This window comes from Stylophora pistillata, chromosome 9 (assembly GCF_964205215.1).
Source record: "Stylophora pistillata chromosome 9, jaStyPist1.2, whole genome shotgun sequence".
Taxonomy (NCBI): domain Eukaryota; kingdom Metazoa; phylum Cnidaria; class Anthozoa; order Scleractinia; family Pocilloporidae; genus Stylophora; species Stylophora pistillata.
Genome location: NC_142527.1, coordinates 29,232,101 through 29,248,960, shown reverse-complemented (window position 1 = coordinate 29,248,960; position 16,860 = coordinate 29,232,101). Strand labels below are relative to the sequence as shown.

The 16,860-nt window shown below is 36.2% G+C and overlaps 3 protein-coding genes across 4 annotated transcripts; 2 read left to right on the top strand and 1 right to left on the bottom strand.

Moving 5' to 3' along the window:
- Positions 1-1,115: 1,115 nt before the first annotated feature.
- On the top strand, positions 1,116-2,976 carry LOC111339111 (protein THEM6). Its single transcript, XM_022945699.2, has 2 exons — positions 1,116-1,437; positions 2,390-2,976. Exons 1-2 carry the CDS (start codon positions 1,166-1,168, stop codon positions 2,799-2,801), a joined length of 684 nt encoding a protein of 227 aa, XP_022801434.1. The 5' UTR covers positions 1,116-1,165; the 3' UTR covers positions 2,802-2,976.
- A 584-nt stretch (positions 2,977-3,560) lies between these two features.
- LOC111339233 (ras-related protein Rab-9A) lies at positions 3,561-5,627 on the top strand. 2 transcript variants are annotated; one of them, XM_022945857.2, is made up of 2 exons: positions 3,561-3,767; positions 4,047-5,627. In XM_022945857.2, the coding sequence occupies exons 1-2, from the start codon at positions 3,662-3,664 to the stop codon at positions 4,295-4,297; spliced, it is 357 nt and encodes a 118-aa protein (XP_022801592.1). In that variant the 5' UTR covers positions 3,561-3,661; the 3' UTR covers positions 4,298-5,627. The 2 variants fall into 2 exon arrangements, with proteins under 2 accessions (XP_022801592.1, XP_022801587.1); XM_022945852.2 differs by having other exon boundaries at positions 3,563-5,627.
- Positions 5,628-7,319: 1,692 nt separating this feature from the next.
- LOC111338295 (ubiquitin-like protein 3) lies at positions 7,320-16,504 on the bottom strand. Its single transcript, XM_022944747.2, has 5 exons — positions 16,255-16,504; positions 12,594-12,702; positions 11,951-12,037; positions 11,186-11,263; positions 7,320-10,245 (listed from the first exon to the last, which is right to left on the bottom strand). The coding sequence occupies exons 1-5, from the start codon at positions 16,300-16,302 to the stop codon at positions 10,190-10,192; spliced, it is 378 nt and encodes a 125-aa protein (XP_022800482.1). The 5' UTR covers positions 16,303-16,504; the 3' UTR covers positions 7,320-10,189.
- Positions 16,505-16,860: the final 356 nt, after the last annotated feature.

Sequence of the window (16,860 nt, the reverse complement as noted above, 5' to 3'; positions counted from 1 at the left end):
AGGATTTAGTCAAGGGGAGTTCAGAGAATTGTGGGAGGGCATGCTCCTCCAGGAGATTTTGAAAATTAGGTCTTCGGAAACATGATTTCCAGCATTTTGAGGGACAATTTAGGGGGTTCGACCAAACCACTTGAACCACTCCTGGATCTGCCTCAGGAGCTGCTTTAATTAAAAAACATAGGTCAATGTGCTTGGTAGGGAGATATGATGGGCCACTCTTACCCACTTATTCCTGGACTGTTTATTAATCAGGTAATTTGGTTTTATCAACTAAGTCAAAATTGTAGATTGGCCGTCATAAAGAGTTGAAAACTGATATTTCGAGTGTTAGCCCTTTGTCAGAACCCCAGCTAGCCTCTTGCCCTTTGCCCTTGCCTTTCACTCCGACAGGGGGTAACGCTTGAAATGTCAGCTTTTAAAACTCTTTATGGTGGCTCAAATACAATTTCAACTTAGTTGATAAAACCAAATTACCTTGTTACCCCCACCAACACAGCACCACATTTTCTTTAGAAACCTACCCCTTTGTTTATTAATCGTGTGAGTTATTTCCTCAGTTCATGCACATTTTGCAGTAGCTGGAAGCATGGGTTTTTGAAGTAACACCTGAAGCAACACTATTGGTAGAAAGTCTCTAGCATTTGGAACAAAATATTAAATCATTTAAGTCATAATTTGTATCCTTGAGTAATGGACTACAAGGATGCTTTTACTTTTAGCTATACCCATATTCCTTCAGGTAATTATTTTCTACTTTTCTTAGGGGGCTAGCCTGTGCACCTAAATTATGCAAAAAAATATAGGTCACCATGCTTGTTCAAGAGCAAAAGACCATCTCAAATACTCACCTTGTCCTTTGATTGAATGTTCAAATGAATGATTGAATGATCAAATGTTCACCCTGAATTATCAAATGTTCACCTTGTCCTTTGATTGAAAAGACATTTCTGAACAAAATTGAAATATATGCAAAAAATTGGCTCACATCCGGCCAGAATATTGATCCCCGTGACTGACGTCTGATCACTGTGTTTCTTTAATGAAGAGCCGGGACGAGGGAGGGGGGAGAGAGTAGAGAAGTTTGCTTTATTGAAAACGAGACTAATATTCTTTGCCTTGGTGAGACGCCTGGCGGAAAATCGGTTCTTTGGCTGAGAAGACAGTTATGGGGCGAGCGAAGAATCTGATTTTGGTTTTTCTGGCAATTGTTGTGACAGCAGTGCTTCTAAGGAGACTACTAGGAGCATATGCCTTAATAGTTCCTCTTCTTTATATGTTTTTCGACGTGAATTGGAGTCTACGCGTGACTTGGATCGTTTTGAGAAACATTGTTTTCCGCAGCAGAGCTTCAGTCCCTGATTTCTTGGAAATTTTTGAGACAACTTTTATTGTCCTTCCGTCGGATATCGATCTGAATCTTCACATGAACAATGCTAGGTGAGATATGTAATCATGATGAATAAGCAGACTTTAGGGGAATTTATCGTGAAGACTTTTTGGAAGTGTGTTTTAAAAAATGAAAAGGAAACTATTATGTCCCTGATTAATAAATAATATGACACGGCTTTTATTCAGGAGCATTTTTAAAAGTAGTAACTTGATTCAAACTAATTTTGTTCGTCTCTGACGGGGGAGCAGCATACTTTATCTTAAATGAACGATTTTTAGTATCCATCAAACCTAGAGGTTTATAAATCCAATAAGGCCTCATTCGCTCTTTAACATCCCTTATTCGAATCCAGTTGTTACAATTTTTTTCTTTTAGAACACTGACTATCCTTTCGCTTCTTTTATTTTCTGTCTTTTTTCCACTTTCTTTGTGTGTAAATACTATTTTTTTTTTTTTGCAAACATGTGTTCCGTCATTTGTATTGAACTAATGTCTTTAAGATAACTTTTCTCTTACATCTTCAATAAATTATAAGGAGTGTCTGACGGAACTGATTCTCATAATGGCTGCTTCAGAAGTGAAATTTTTTGGAATGAAAATTCTCAGAATTAGCTAGAGTGCTGGCTGGGATGTTATTTCTTGAAAAAAATTTCTTGGAAATTTTTTAAAATACTGCTTGTAGCTTGCAAAACTGTACTTTTACTATCCCATGAAAATGAATTTACAAAGGATGTTAAACTAACATGAAAGTATAAATTAGCAGGAAAGATTTCACATAAATACCTTTCTGTGTTCTGCATTGTGTTTTTTTATAAGAGAGAAAAACCGTCTGTTTCCTTTTTTTAACACAGAAGTTTGAGGGCCAAAGGTTTCTCTGCCATAAGGGTGGTCATATGCTAGCATTTTTTTTTTGCATCAAAAGAGGGTGACACGAACATGATAATCAGCTATTGTGTGAAATTTAGCTCTTGAAAAAACTAATGCCTTTTTCTACTTCAGGTATCTCCGTGAATGTGACTTTGGAAGAATTAATTTGTGGATTACAAGTGGAATGATGCGTGTAATGAGAAAGAGTAAGTGCGGTGTGACAATAGCTGCAGCTAGTGTGCGTTATCGGCGATCACTGGAACTTTTTCAAAAAGTATTTCTAAAAACAAGAGTCATAGCATGGGATGAGAGTGCGTTCTATCTTGAGCAGCAATTCATGGGAGAGGATGGCTTTGTTTATGCTGTTGCTTTAACAAAGAATACAGTAATTCAAGGAAATAAGAGAGACAGATTAGTTTCACCTGCTGAACTAGTTCAGCAACTAACTGGATGGAATGCACCTAGTCCATCCATACCTCATAACTTACAACTTTGGATTCAGTACAACAGTGCATCAAGTGCAATGTTAAAAAATGCTTTGTAAAAATACATCTGTTCTGCAGGCTAGTGATTTGGTTGCTAAATTTACAGCAAAAGTTTCCCACTTGGTACCCCTTGTTTGGTGGTCAAGTAGCTACTGCAATTTAATTATTATTTAGTGTTTTATGGCATAAAGTTGAGTATAAAATTTGCCCAATAAAAATAATTTAATAAATGTAGCTTCATTTTCCCTAAAGGAAATTCTCTCTTTCTCCTTGCTTATGTGAATATTTAGCCTTGAAATGAGTCAGAAATTATTTGTGTTTGGCATTTTTGTGTAAATTATAGCTATGCTGTATTCCAGTGCGAAAAAAGTCTTATGCACAACCAAGCACCATTGGAACTCTCTGGAAACCATTTTATCCTTCCAGACACAATATCCTCCGATCCCAAAAATAATAAGAAATACAGTAATGTTTGGGATATTTCATTTTTCTTTTTTGTGGAATATGGAGAACCAGATCCATATTTATTCAAATTATCTCAGAATTTGAAAATGGGAGTGTTATCACGCAGCCAAATTCGCCCAATATCCTTGGGATATCACGGTGACTCTGCCAAACTGCCAGTTTTTCCCACCTATGAGCGATTTTAAGAAAACAATTCTGATGATATTACTGTTAGGACAAGAATTATTTTACTTTCCCCATTAAACTTTGATTTTCCACCTTGCGAAAACAAAAAGGGTTTTTCCTACAGCTTACGTTCAACGAAAAAAATCTGTCGGCTAGTTACCCATCACTCACTTCGTACCGAAGTCTCCCACTCTGCGCAATCACGTGATGCACAGGTAGTTTGAAGTATCGAAGTGAGAGCAATTTATTTCTTGTTGTCTCTTCAACTGGTATGATTTGTTAATACTGTATGTTAAGACGAATCAGAATGTCTAGCAAGTCGACTTTTCTGAAAGTTGTTCTGCTCGGCGATGGTGGTGTTGGAAAGTCCTCTCTGATGAACCGATTTGTTAGCGGTAAGTTCGACACCCAATCCTTTCACACAATCGGAGTGGAGTTCTTGAATAAGGACGTGAATGTCGAAGGACAGTCTTACACCTTACAGATCTGGGATACAGCTGGCCAAGAGAGATTTAAAAGCTTAAGGACGCCTTTTTATCGGGGATCAGACTTGTGTTTGCTTGTCTACGCCGTTGACGATGTACAAAGCTTCAAAAATTTGGCCATGTGGCGGAAAGAATTTCTGTACTACGCAGATGTGAGAGACAAGGAAACCTTTCCTTTTATTCTTTTAGGAAATAAAATTGACGTTGCCGACAGGGTTGTGACGCAAGAAGAAGCGCATAACTTTTGTCAGGAGATTGGTGGAATTCCTTACTACGAGACGAGTGCAAAAGACTCAACAAATGTGGACATTGCCTTCCATGCAGCAGTCAAGAGATTGAACGAATTGGAACAAACCAAAGCAAAAAATGATTTCTCTGCCACTGAGGGAGTGAATTTATCCAATGTAAAACAGAGAGAAAGTTCAAGTTGCTGCGAATAATCTGGTGATATTTGATTTTTTAACATTAGTTTTGGTTTTAGTTTTAAAAAGTAGAGTGATAAATATATGGAGGCGTTGAATAGCTGATAAACATTCCCTTGTCGCGGTTTAATCCATTACGAAACTAGTGCATACTGGATATTCAAACTTATTTTCTCGTATATCGCCTTCGACCTTTTCAATAGCAGATACAAGGCTGAATTTGGGGGAAAAGGCTGGGAAATTCACAAGGGGATGGTAAAATATACCCATTCGCTCCTAAGACTTTATTAACAGTTCTCCTTACTTCCTGCAGTACAATTTCTATAGAGTTAGTTTGGAGAATTTGGTATTATTCTCAACCTTGGTCTGCTTTATTAATTCTTTGAGGAGAATCTTGTTAGATTCTGATAGAGACTTAAATGCTATTCAGGTGTTTAGTTGAAAGATGTATCAGTTTTAACAATGAAGATCTGAAGTTAAGAAAAGAATATTTATACTGATACAAGGCTGGTTGACCTTTGAACTGTCCTAGATCTGCCTTTAAATTCTCATTTCTTGCTGCTACAGATTTCCTTGTGAAGTACTTTGCATACCATGATTACATCCTTCAGCTGATTAAATTGTCTATTTTTACGATCAGAACTGTTTGCTTAAAAATGTATTGCATTACTTGTGGATTTCCTTAAGGGTTTAAGAGCAAATAACAACTTACATCGAGACTGTGCATGTAAGCAACATTTCCTTGCATCAAGTCAACTATATTTTTTACAATACCACAACAATGCCATGAAAGTAAAGTGGTATACATACAAGAAAAAAAAACCACTTTGCCCTGATTTGATTTGGTTATCACAGTGATGCTTTAGCCCACAAAGACTTAAAAATAATGAAAACAGTATTTAAGTAAATTATTAATCATGTGGAGATGATGGTTTGTACTTTTTCTCTGTGTTCTTTTTAAGAAAACGACCTAAATATAGGCGTTTCAATTTGTCAAGAATATTTTGCACTGCGGTAGTAATTTGAATTGTCAGCAGAAAAAGGTGTTTGCTTTCCAAGGCAATGATTTCGAAGCAAGCTGAAGAATGTTAATGAAAGTGCTTCGTACCAACTGTGTCAATATGTTGTTTCCAGTACCACTTCAAACAGTAATAATTATTAACTTATTGATGTAAAAGTGGTTCAAATGAAGGAAGTTCTGTTTTAGAAATAATAGTAGATGATCAATGTTACTTCATTGTCAGATAGTCTTGGTTACATGTTAAACTAGTGGTATAAATCAGATATGTATGTTTATGAGGTTGCATGTGGATGATAAGAAAATAAATGCCACAAAGAAATCTCAAAACTTCACTTTTTGTTTGTGGGAGAGACCTGGTGAGTGCACTAGACTCCTGGTTGAAAACTCTGTGTTCAAAACCTGGCTGGGTCTGGGGCTAAACACACTGCCAGTGCCTTTCTCTTAGGAGTAAAAATAAATGGTTACCAGCAAATTGCCAGGGAAGCATGATGAAATGCAAGGGGGTAACCTTGAGATGGATTTGCATGCCTTCCATGGAAAGTAGTTTATCCTCCCAGTCTCTTCGTGCATTGGGTACCAGAATATGCTCCCTCTCAATGGGCTACTTGGCTGGAGTACAGAGTCTTATTACGTGTCTAAATCCCTTTTAGTGTGCAATGCAGTGGAACTACCGGCAAGTAGATGTTCAGTTTTCCTCTGTCATTTAGAAAGGTTTGGAAGATTCTGGTTATTCCATTTTTATCCCTTTCTGAATATTTTTTCTGACTTTCCTCTTGAATCAGGGTCAAAAATCATCTAGGTGATTATAAATGGTGTGCAATAGATCTGGAATGTCTTTTATCAGTATTCTGGTTGGTGAGGAGATGGGAACTGATTATTCATACTAGGAGATGTATATATTTTTAGCTGTTTATTAGTAGATAGCAGGTTCCCATCAGCATTAGCTGCCATTTCCTCAACCTGCTTTACCAAGTAAAGGATGTATGTATGTATGTAACAATCAAAAGAGGTCTTTCACTTTTCCACAGTGTTTTGGTACAAACAAATTAAGAGGGTTGGTTACTTTCCATTAATACAAAATGTCTGTTTGGGTCTATGGGAATTTTAACAACCTACTGACTGGACTCTGTCCTTACTCAAATACAATCATGTACCCAAAGTTCCCGTTTCCCCCATCAGCTATCTACGAGAGAGCCTCTCACACAGGTCTGTTTTGCTAGAGATCTGTAACATAGGCTCCAAGAACAAAACTGAACCCTTTAACTTCCATGAGTGACCAAGACAGAACTTCTCCTTACAATATGCAACACAGGTAATCTTTTAGAGGACAGGTAGCTTGCTGACCAGACTGAACTCAGGGTTGTTGGAACAGCAACAAAAAGATTTATTCCAAAAATGAATGTAGTTTCCACAGAGTAAAACTCTACAACAGCATGTAATTTAATAAACTTACATGGCCTCCACCAACTGCACTTAACTTGATAAACTCACACAGCCTCCACCAACTTCAATAAACACTGCTTCAGTCACACTTGACTGAACATGACTAACGTCAAACTCTCTTCGCTTGTGAAAACTAATTAAAACTTCGCTTGAACTTGCCTACCTATATACTTACACAATAAAATTCTAGAACTTTCCAATTAATAGTCTAATTATAGAAAGATTACAAACTATACTGCTTAAGGAACGCTTATGCAAGATACTAAAATAAACAAACTCTGAACTCTCATGAAGCTTCCAGAAGGTCATGCTAGTCACACAATACAATTTTGCGTAACACAATATCAATATGATATCAAGAAGACAGGTGATGAGAATAAAGAAAAATATCAACTAGAGGATTAATAGTTGATACAATCCTAACTTCTCTGAACTAATATCATAAGAATTGTATGGCAGACAGTAAGGAGAATTGCTAATGAGATCTTGGAAGTAAAAGAGGTTTAAGATAATTACGTAGATTTCCAAAATAAATGTTGTTTAAATTATTTGTATATCTCCCAAAAGCACAATGCATTTACGCACAATAAGACATTTATTCAGCAGTTTATTTAATGTATTTAATGTATTTACACATGGTGAGGTAAACATGCAAGAAAATAAAATCTTTTTTTTTATAAAAAAATGTAACAGTTATTTATGCCTAATAGGCAAAAACAGTCCTCAAGAATGAAGGCACACTTTATCCAGATATATGCTACAAATTTTTCCATCTGAATATAACAATTTCCTTTATTAACTAGTACCGACAACTTAAAAAGAATGCTAGCCAGCTCCTGTTTGTCTAACAACATATTACTAGTAAATTTCAAGACACTAATTACCTCTGGGCGTTACATGAAAGGGTAAAAAAAAATTTAGAAGGGAATTGCACAGAAGGATCTGAAATTCCCCACTCACAACTTATAAAAATTAAAACTTCAATGAAATCGCAGAGATGATGTAAATAAGTCTTCACTTGGCTTAAAATGTGTTAAGATAACAATAAAAACATTGCTACTAAAGAGCTCCTCATGTATATTATCTTAATTTGTTAAGTAATGATTATGATAACATGTAGGAGTTTCTTAGAGATAGAAAAGTTTGTAACAGTAATATGATGTGAAACAAAGCAAGAGAATTACACTCCTGTCTAGAGAACACTTCACATTAGTTTCTGCTACACCAAGGAACAGCTTGAATTAACCTCTACTTAAATTCAGACCCTGACAGTGTCCCTTTTTAACATAAAATAATGGGACTGAAGTAAATTGATCAAAATCTAAATTTAACTCATTAGAATGCCTTTTTTCAATGGCACCAACATAGAAAACAAAGCATAGTGGAAGGTGTTGATGACATTGCTGAATATTCTTGATGAGATATTCCATCCTGACAACATTTTGATAAGTAAAAAAAAACAAGAAATATCACCAGAGTATGATTTACATAATTTGCATTGCTCCTTCAATTTATTTTAACTGTCTTTAAGTGCCACATTGCAACTATATATCACCCTAAAAGACTCCTTGAAGAACTCTAAATTATCACATAAAAGATGCCTAATATCAGAGTCTAGTGGGTTTATTGAGCTTAAAAAATTCATAAAAGAATTTTTTAAGTGCCAAGAATCATGATATCAGAAATGGTTAAAATAGTGTTGCCTACATGTTGTAATTTTTTTGCTACAACCCTTTTTCATTGTAAACTGCATCTTGTTTCCCGCAAGAGTTAAAAACAATTAAATTTTTTAAGTTGATTGTCTGAACCTCTACAAACTTCTTGATCCAAATCTTTTAACATTGATTTCTTATCTTGTGCTTTTTTGCTACAATGACGAAAGCTGCACACTGCCCTCTACAAAATAAAGTAAATGCTTCCCTTTCACATTGCTCTATTGAAAATGCAATAAAATCTATGAAAAGAAACACTTGCATGCATTCTTGGATTTGCAAGCAAGAGCTTCTTCTTGAAGAACTTGCAAAATTTCAGTCTCCTGTTTCCAAGTCTACTTACTTTGAAATGTGTTTTAAAAAAGCTCTGTTTTGATGGACAGTTTATCCAGTTAGCGATGACAACTGACTGTCTGACTTTTGAAATACAATTATGATACCAACCTTTTCCAACATAGTATAGATGAGGTCTCAAATGAGACTCTTGCTAAGAAAAACAAGAGTTGTCACAAGAGATTGAGATGTGTCACCACAGAAGAGATACATACACCACAATAGTAGTGACTTACTATTGGAAAACAGATTGTAGCAACGAATGGAAATCCTAAGAGTTCACTTTGACTGAAGATTAAGGAAATGTGTAAACCAGAGCATGGAATTGAAAAAAGACACTATGTTCTGCAAAAACCATTATTTTGAGCTTATGAGTGACCATTGATCATAATACATTATAGTAAAAAAAGGGAGAAAATATTCAACATTACTAAAAAAACTGACAATTCATGCCCTTGTTGACTTCTCTTAATTGACTTCTTTTAAACTTAACTAATTGAGCACTTTTTGATCCAGTGTTCCAAAAACCAAAAGCTATGTAATTTCAATGAACAAAAGGGACTAAGAGAAAAATCAAATAAAACCGATAAGAACTTGAAGCAAACAACCAGGCTGCCTTTGTTCCAAGGGTGGATAACTTGATCCAAGAGAGCACGGCAGAATTTATTTTCCCTTGATTTAGGGCATCTTTCCCGTATTTTGAGTCGCCATGTTGCTTTTGCGATTTTATCTGCTGACCGCTATGTTGAGCCATGAAGCAGCGACTTTCTGGGGTTAGTACGAATGAGCCCCCAAAGGGGCAAGGTGAGCCGTGAAGCAGCAAGTGTATTGTAAAAGACCTCTTTGCACTAACCTTGGAAAGTCACCGCTTTGCGGCTTAAATAGCGGTCAGCGGATAAAAACGGAAAAGCAACTTAGCAACTCGAAATATGGGAAAGATGCCCGAAACAAGGGAAAATAAATTCTGCCGTGCTCCCTTGGATTGTGCAGTGTGTCTTGTCAACACCTAGAACATTTCTGGAAAGTAATTTATCTGTTAGATAGCATTACCTCCCCTTTGAATAACTGGGCCAGAAATGCAGGAAAACTTAGGCAACCAAGAAGCAATTGTGTTAAGTTTTAAATTGCTTTGATTGAAAGAGTAGCAAGAGTTTTCTGGGCCAATCACTGAGCAAAGTAAAGCTGACCCAACACAATCCAGGATTACTTTTGACACTACATTGAAAACTGCTCATAAAAGTGTTTTGAGTTTATCTTAAATCACAAGTATAATTACATGCATGTACACACTGATTATCTAAATTATGGTTGAGTTACACTCTGAACATTTTTAATTGCAAGTCTATTGAAGTGAACACAGAGTGGATCACTTCTTCAGCATCTAAAAAGTTAAACTAAGAGTCAAACAATTGTACAACAACAGCTTTGTTCACTTGTTTTCTCACGATTTCTTTGACCTGTTTAAGAGAGAAAAGTTGAATAAAAACAATAAATGTATTGGCTTATAAATTATTCCCTCAATGGCCAATGAAAGAAAAATCGCCCAAAGTAAACCCATGTATATAGCAAACAGTGGGATAATCGATAATTGGATCTTAGGAGTGAAATTGTGCAGGAAAGTTCAATGTTTATTCAGTCTCATTTTTTTCAGTTCATCATTTAAAAGTAGCTTTCTCTTCTCCTACCTTAACACTCTTTTTTGTGACCAACTGTTACTTCTGCTTTTATTTTAAAACTAACTAACTGCCATTTGAATATTTCCTGTTAAAAGAAATTTCCCTCTTTGATAAACAATTCTACTCTTCATATCTTTGACTATGGGATATCATTAAGAAATAAATGTAAAAGACATATTTGATCTGAACTGAGTGGGTGGCTAAAATAAATCAAGCTTGTTTAGCAAGCATGGCGTGCTGCAAAGCAATGAGCATGCATGTCAAGGAGAGACCGAGGGCATGCTCACCCACAAAAATTTGAAAATGAAACCCTCTGAAATACGATTTTGAGCATACCGAGACACAAAAGTATTTTTTAGCCAGAGATTGATGTAAGAGTCAGTTCAAAAATCCTTAGTTTCTGTCTTTGATCACAATTCACAAAGTAGACAACACAAAATAGCCTGACAGCCAACTGGTTTCCGCCGCCTACCGTCTTGTAATGATAACGCTGTTTGACTTAAATTCATATTTGTTCTTCAGCCTGCATGTTGTACCATTGCCTCCACATATCCTTTTGGCACAAAGGCTGCATGTCATTAACAAACCCAGTAGAATGGTATCTGATCTTTGTTAAAAAAATTCTGTCTTCAAAGCCAAGGACTCTGAAAACCTTTTCTTGACCCCAAACTTCTCAAAACTGAACTTTCATTAATTATCACTTCACTGAGGACAGAGTTACCTTGTGTGGCTGGTTCAGGTAAGTTTTCTCTTGCTACGAGGTGCATCACACTGCGTTTACCAGGCTCAAGACTAAGTGCTGTTAAGAAATAAAAGCACTGAGAAAAATATGTGTTGCTTAAAATGATTTTGAATGCCTTTTTATGTGAAATTCATCTACTGGCATTTTCAATCCACTTAACAAATCTCAAACCATAACATAAACACACTTGTGTAGAGAATGTTAAATAACTTTACAATTTTTTTTTTTACATGGAAGAGTACCGGTAAATCTCTACAAGTGGCCATCAACTTAAAAGAGAAGCATCCTTTGGTTTGTTTTATTGTTTCATGCTTCATTTGGAGAAAAAAAAAACTGTTAAAATAAACAAAAAGGTGGTTGGTACCAACAATGATTCTAAAGCAGTGATGCAAAACAAAGTTTCACTGAATAGAAGGATGTTTTCACGCATATTTTAACTGTCCTTTTGTTTAGTGTAACTCTTGTTCTGCTTTGCTGAATGCATCATTGATAAGAACACTTAAAAATTTATCCAATTTCCTCCCATTAAGATATAAAACAGGAAAGAGAATTTTGAAGAGATGGTTTTCAATGGCCCAATGAAACAATCTAACCAAATAGATACTCTCAAAAGGGGAAAGAGTTACCACAAACTTCCTATTTTGCATAGCTATTACGTAATGTTTGTAACAACATCTCTTTTATCCTACTTCTCCACATTATTATTTGCAGTCCTCTAACCATTGAAAGAGTCTGGAAACTTACCTCCTAAAGACACATTTCCGTGTAAAAATCGTCCATGATAAATAAGTTTTAGAATATTGTGGGAACTGACTGCTTCATCCTTCCAACCTTACAAAAGGAAAGGAAGAATGATCACAGATTCATCTCTCTACTTGCAACAGGAACTCTGATCAGTTTACTTCACATTCATGTTGTTCCTTTCTTTCTTCTGGATTTGCAAAATCAGTCATTTACATTACATTTCACCAATATTTTCTTAATGCAAACTTAATTTATGCTAAAAAAATATACTGGTACAGGAGTGAACTGAAGTTTTAACTGATAGAAAGGCTGAAATCAGGCAAGCATGAGTAAAAGATTAGAATTCTGAGAGCTACGAAGCAGCCAGTAATGTAAATAGTATTTCTTCCAGTTTCTAATTGAATCTAAACTTTTTGCATGACTTGAAAAGTTGGCAGACGTGAATAAATGGTTTGTGCATCAAGATGCCTCCAAACAACCTAGAGGTTCTACATCTTAAAAGAAAAAAGCTTTAAAATGTTAAAACAAAAAAAAAAAAAAAATACTGGTAGCAAAATATTAACGATGCTAAGGCTGATTGCTTTTCCCTACTGACAATAGAATGCAAATGAACTAATAGCACCTACAAACAACATCAACAAACCTTCAGGCCAGTTATCATGGACATGCTGTGTTATGTAATATGCTGTGTCACTGGGTGAAAATAAAAATTCATGTGTCTTGCCAGATACCAGGATCAACCGCAAACATATCTGATGGGAAAGTAAACAAAAAAAAACTTGCTTAGAATAGGAGGACTCTTGAATAAGGGGATTTTTGTGTCTCAAATCTAGAAATCTGACCTGGAATCACAAAATCTGCAAGCAGAGTTTGAGGTGTATAGTCGCTCCTTAGGATTCATCAATCCAAGTTGGATTAGTTTAAAATCTATTTGTTCTCTAGCTCATAAAATAATAATACAAATTTGGGTAATCAGTCTCAAGGTAAAGGCTGTTAAGTCTGGTATCAAGCCAACGGGCCCAACTAGTGGAAGCTGATCTTATTTTCTGTGCTATAAAGTGACTACAAGTAATGCTAGCCCCCCCTCCCCTCCTTGGATAGGATGTCTATCCACCACAGGTTATCTCCCAATATTTCCTTAAGCTTCCCTAAACAGATTTTGCCGGTGTAGATTCAAACTCCTGGGTGGAAAGAGACATACGGAGAATAAAGTGTTTTGCCCAAGGACAAAATGCAATGACTAAGTCAGGTCTCAAACCCATACCTCTTGTCCAGGGTCTAGTGCACTAGTGTTAAGTGCCACTGTGCTATTTTGGCATTATCCTTAAGACAAAATTATAAATTTTCCTGCAAATTTACATCTGTCAGGTCTGACAAAGTATTTCTCAAATCTTGAAGATATTTTCAAATCTAAAACTTAACTGAATGTACATTATCTGATAAACAACTCTATTCAGAAAGATTCCACCCCATACCATGCAGTGGGCATAATTCAAAACAATTGCATCTCTGCACAGCAATAACACTCGCAACAGCACCTTGTTGTAAGTTTTAGGGTGAAAATCACAAGAGCAGACTCACAAAGTGTTGAGGGATGTTGCAGCATTGTAAGCTTGACAAAATATACCCTGCTTAATTTTAAACACATAATAAAAACATCAATGTTCAACGTCTCTTTTAAGATATCTTTGAGCTGGGAAAAAAATAGTGGTGATCCAGTGGTACAGTTTAGCCTTCAGGAATACAAGTACTTTGGCGTGCAGAATATAGCTCAATTGGTTAGAGTGCCAGATTGTGTTGTGCAGGAGGTCAAGGGTTTGAGCCCCAGCTGGACCAATACTAGAGGAATTTTCTTCCTCTCTATTTCAAGAAATGGATAGATATTCTAGTCTTCTCAGATAGGGACGAATAAACTGAAGGCCCTGTCTCCTGCAGGGTTAGGGGTAGGAGATGTTAATTTCCCATGCATGATATTACTGTGCGGTGGATGTCCTCCCCTGGGGTGGGATGGGTGGGAAAATGGTCCTGAAAAGCACTACGGGGAATGGTCAATTAACCTTTGTTTGTATGTATGTATGTATGTATGTATGTATGTATGTATGTATGTATGAGAGAGTTTCACTACATTCCTAACATATAACAAGCAATGTACTGAGTTAACTTTGTCTCATTTAAAGTGGTTTCACCAAGGATTTGTCATTTCTTATCAATTTATTTGTTTCCAAAGAAGCACCCAAGACTGTACTAGAAGCATAACAGCGATGCCAAGGTCTAGAGCTCCATTCAAGAAAATATTTCCACAAATGTGGCACATCTTGGATAGCAAAAGGTAAATCTCAATAATTTGTCAAAGCTTTCTTGAGCTTTTAATTTTATTTTAAATTCTGAAAATATAGACCCTATCTAAATCCAAATAAAAGTCACATGTCAGTGTGTAACATAATCACCTGCCCCAGACGTACACCTTCATGAAACCTGATCACAGATCCTATTTTAACACCATCACTCTTTTAAAGTATTGCATCTGACATCTCACCATTACCAAACACACTGAGAGAAACAGCTATCTTAGATCTCATTCTTCATCAGATCTATCTTGCCCAAGGAAATAAACATGACAAAATAACGAAGTGAAGAAGATAATTGGGTGCAAAGGTCACTGAGGGAAAAACAAAAATATTTAAACAAATTTGTCTAAACCATGTAAAGGCATGCATTTCTCGATTACTTGGCAAGTCTAAGCAGGGTCAGAAGAGGATGACCTTATTTTTGAAGAAATCAAAATGTCTTAACATCAAAATAAAAGCTGCTCATGGAAGACAATATTTATTATTGAGAATGGACAAATTTGAAGATCACTTGGTGCTATAATCTGTGATCACGGAATCAATAAAATAGATCTCATTTGCCACCCAACGTATTCAACATTACCAAAACAATACACAAATTTAATGACTAAAAATAATTGCTAAAGGAATCCATTTAAGATTCAGATGATCCTTACCATTAAAAAATCAAACTTGTTACGTGAGTTTGCTTCTGAATTTGTAATAAATTTGTGACATGGAAATATAAAAAACTTGCTGAGAAATAAAAGGAAGAAAATTCGAGAAGATATACTCAATGATTCTGAAAAACATCAGAAACTACCACAAACAGCGAGCATAAGTGAGGTCTATCTAACCTACTTTAGTGTTTATGATTCCGTTTGTCAACAATATTTAAGATCTAGAATTTATCTCTTTAGCATGAAAAACTTCCTTTTTAAGATTTCAACACGAACATAACAGGGATAAATCGATAGTATACTCGTGGCACACATTACATAAGTCGCCAATAAAATTGAAGGCTTCTCGACCTTCGTGCCTAAAATCAGGCGGTCGTTGATGCCATATTTTTCATGGTCATTAGAAAGAAACAGTATGTATTCGAATTTAATAGCAGGGGCGACATCTATATACCACGCGTCGTGTAATTTTGATTCGAGAGCTGTCAGAAACACAAAAACACGCACCACAAAATACGCATTAGTCTGTTTTGACATTTGTCCTTATCTTTCACTTCGACGGAAGAATTGCGCGCACTTAACAAAGTCGCCGGGATTTTCCTGTTTGAGACATGATCAGAACACGTACAACACATTCCAGTTTCTTCGGGATTGAGTTCTTGCTTGTTGTTAAGAACGCAGTCGAATAGGTGAAGAAATTTGCCACGGAATCATGAGCCCATCTACATGACTGAACAACCTGACAAACATGAGGGCATTGCGTTTAATAAAACCGCTTCAAAGAACTCCCCTTAACAAATCAAGTATGAAAGTCACCAACTAACCTATTTTTCTTTGTCAATGAATTGTTCTAGAGACAGTCTTCGCGTAGTAACAACTCCTGTGTAATCTTAACATACTTTTGTACCAAAATAACGATTTTAACATACTGGAGTCATCATTTACACGTGTCTGTATGATTTGAGGCAGATGATGAAAACTGCTTCGCTTTGTTTTAGGCAAACTGTTGTAACCAAAGATTCATTTTGTGGTCGAAACAGTCTCGATAAAAGTCGTTCCTAACCCAAGATTTCAATAAATAATTCTATTGATCTATCTTCTTGAAGTAAACACTCGGGGTTTATTGTTCTGCGCTTATGATCCTACAGCAAAATTTCAGTGCAGGAAAGTTGCTTGTTCTACCCATGTATGCCAAATACGGTCTCTTCAAACAATGGAAGAGACAAAGAATGGAAGAGAAATTATATCTGAGTAGGTTTAACCACAATTAGGGACGAAAAAAACGAAAAACACTCACTTTATCGTCCGGTATCGCTCTATGTCTTGCAGTAACACTGTCACCCATCCTGGGCAACGAGTAGCGGTATTATTCACCAAAGCTGAACTTGAACTGGGCAAAAATCCCAAGGAATTGATCTCTGTGACTTTCCCACGAAAAGGAAAGCAAAGTAGGGACTTTTGTCGTAATTTACATCGCTTATAAAGTCGGTAAATCTTTATTCTGCTACTGTGGGCACCAGAGCACGAAAAAAAATATTCGTTTCGGGCGGAAAGGGAGTCTGGGAAGTAATATGACGTCAGAAATGTAAAGCGATTCGACGGGGATCAGTTGATCGAGATTATGCTAAGTTTGTTTACATCTATGCACTAAGACATTACCAGTGTTTAGAGATTTTCAAGTATAGACTGCTCCTTAGAGACCATATTTCCATAAGAAAAAGGCTTATTTTAATTAGCTGAGGCCCTAACTCTCTCACGACAAGAACTACTCAGCGCCAGTCAACGAGCAGGTTTCAGCGTGTCATATGATGCATAACGTCGGCTACCAAATATTGCGTTGTCATCTTTGCCTCAGAGCAGCGCATGTGTAAGAAGAAAAAGACGAATGAACGGAACAGCTGAA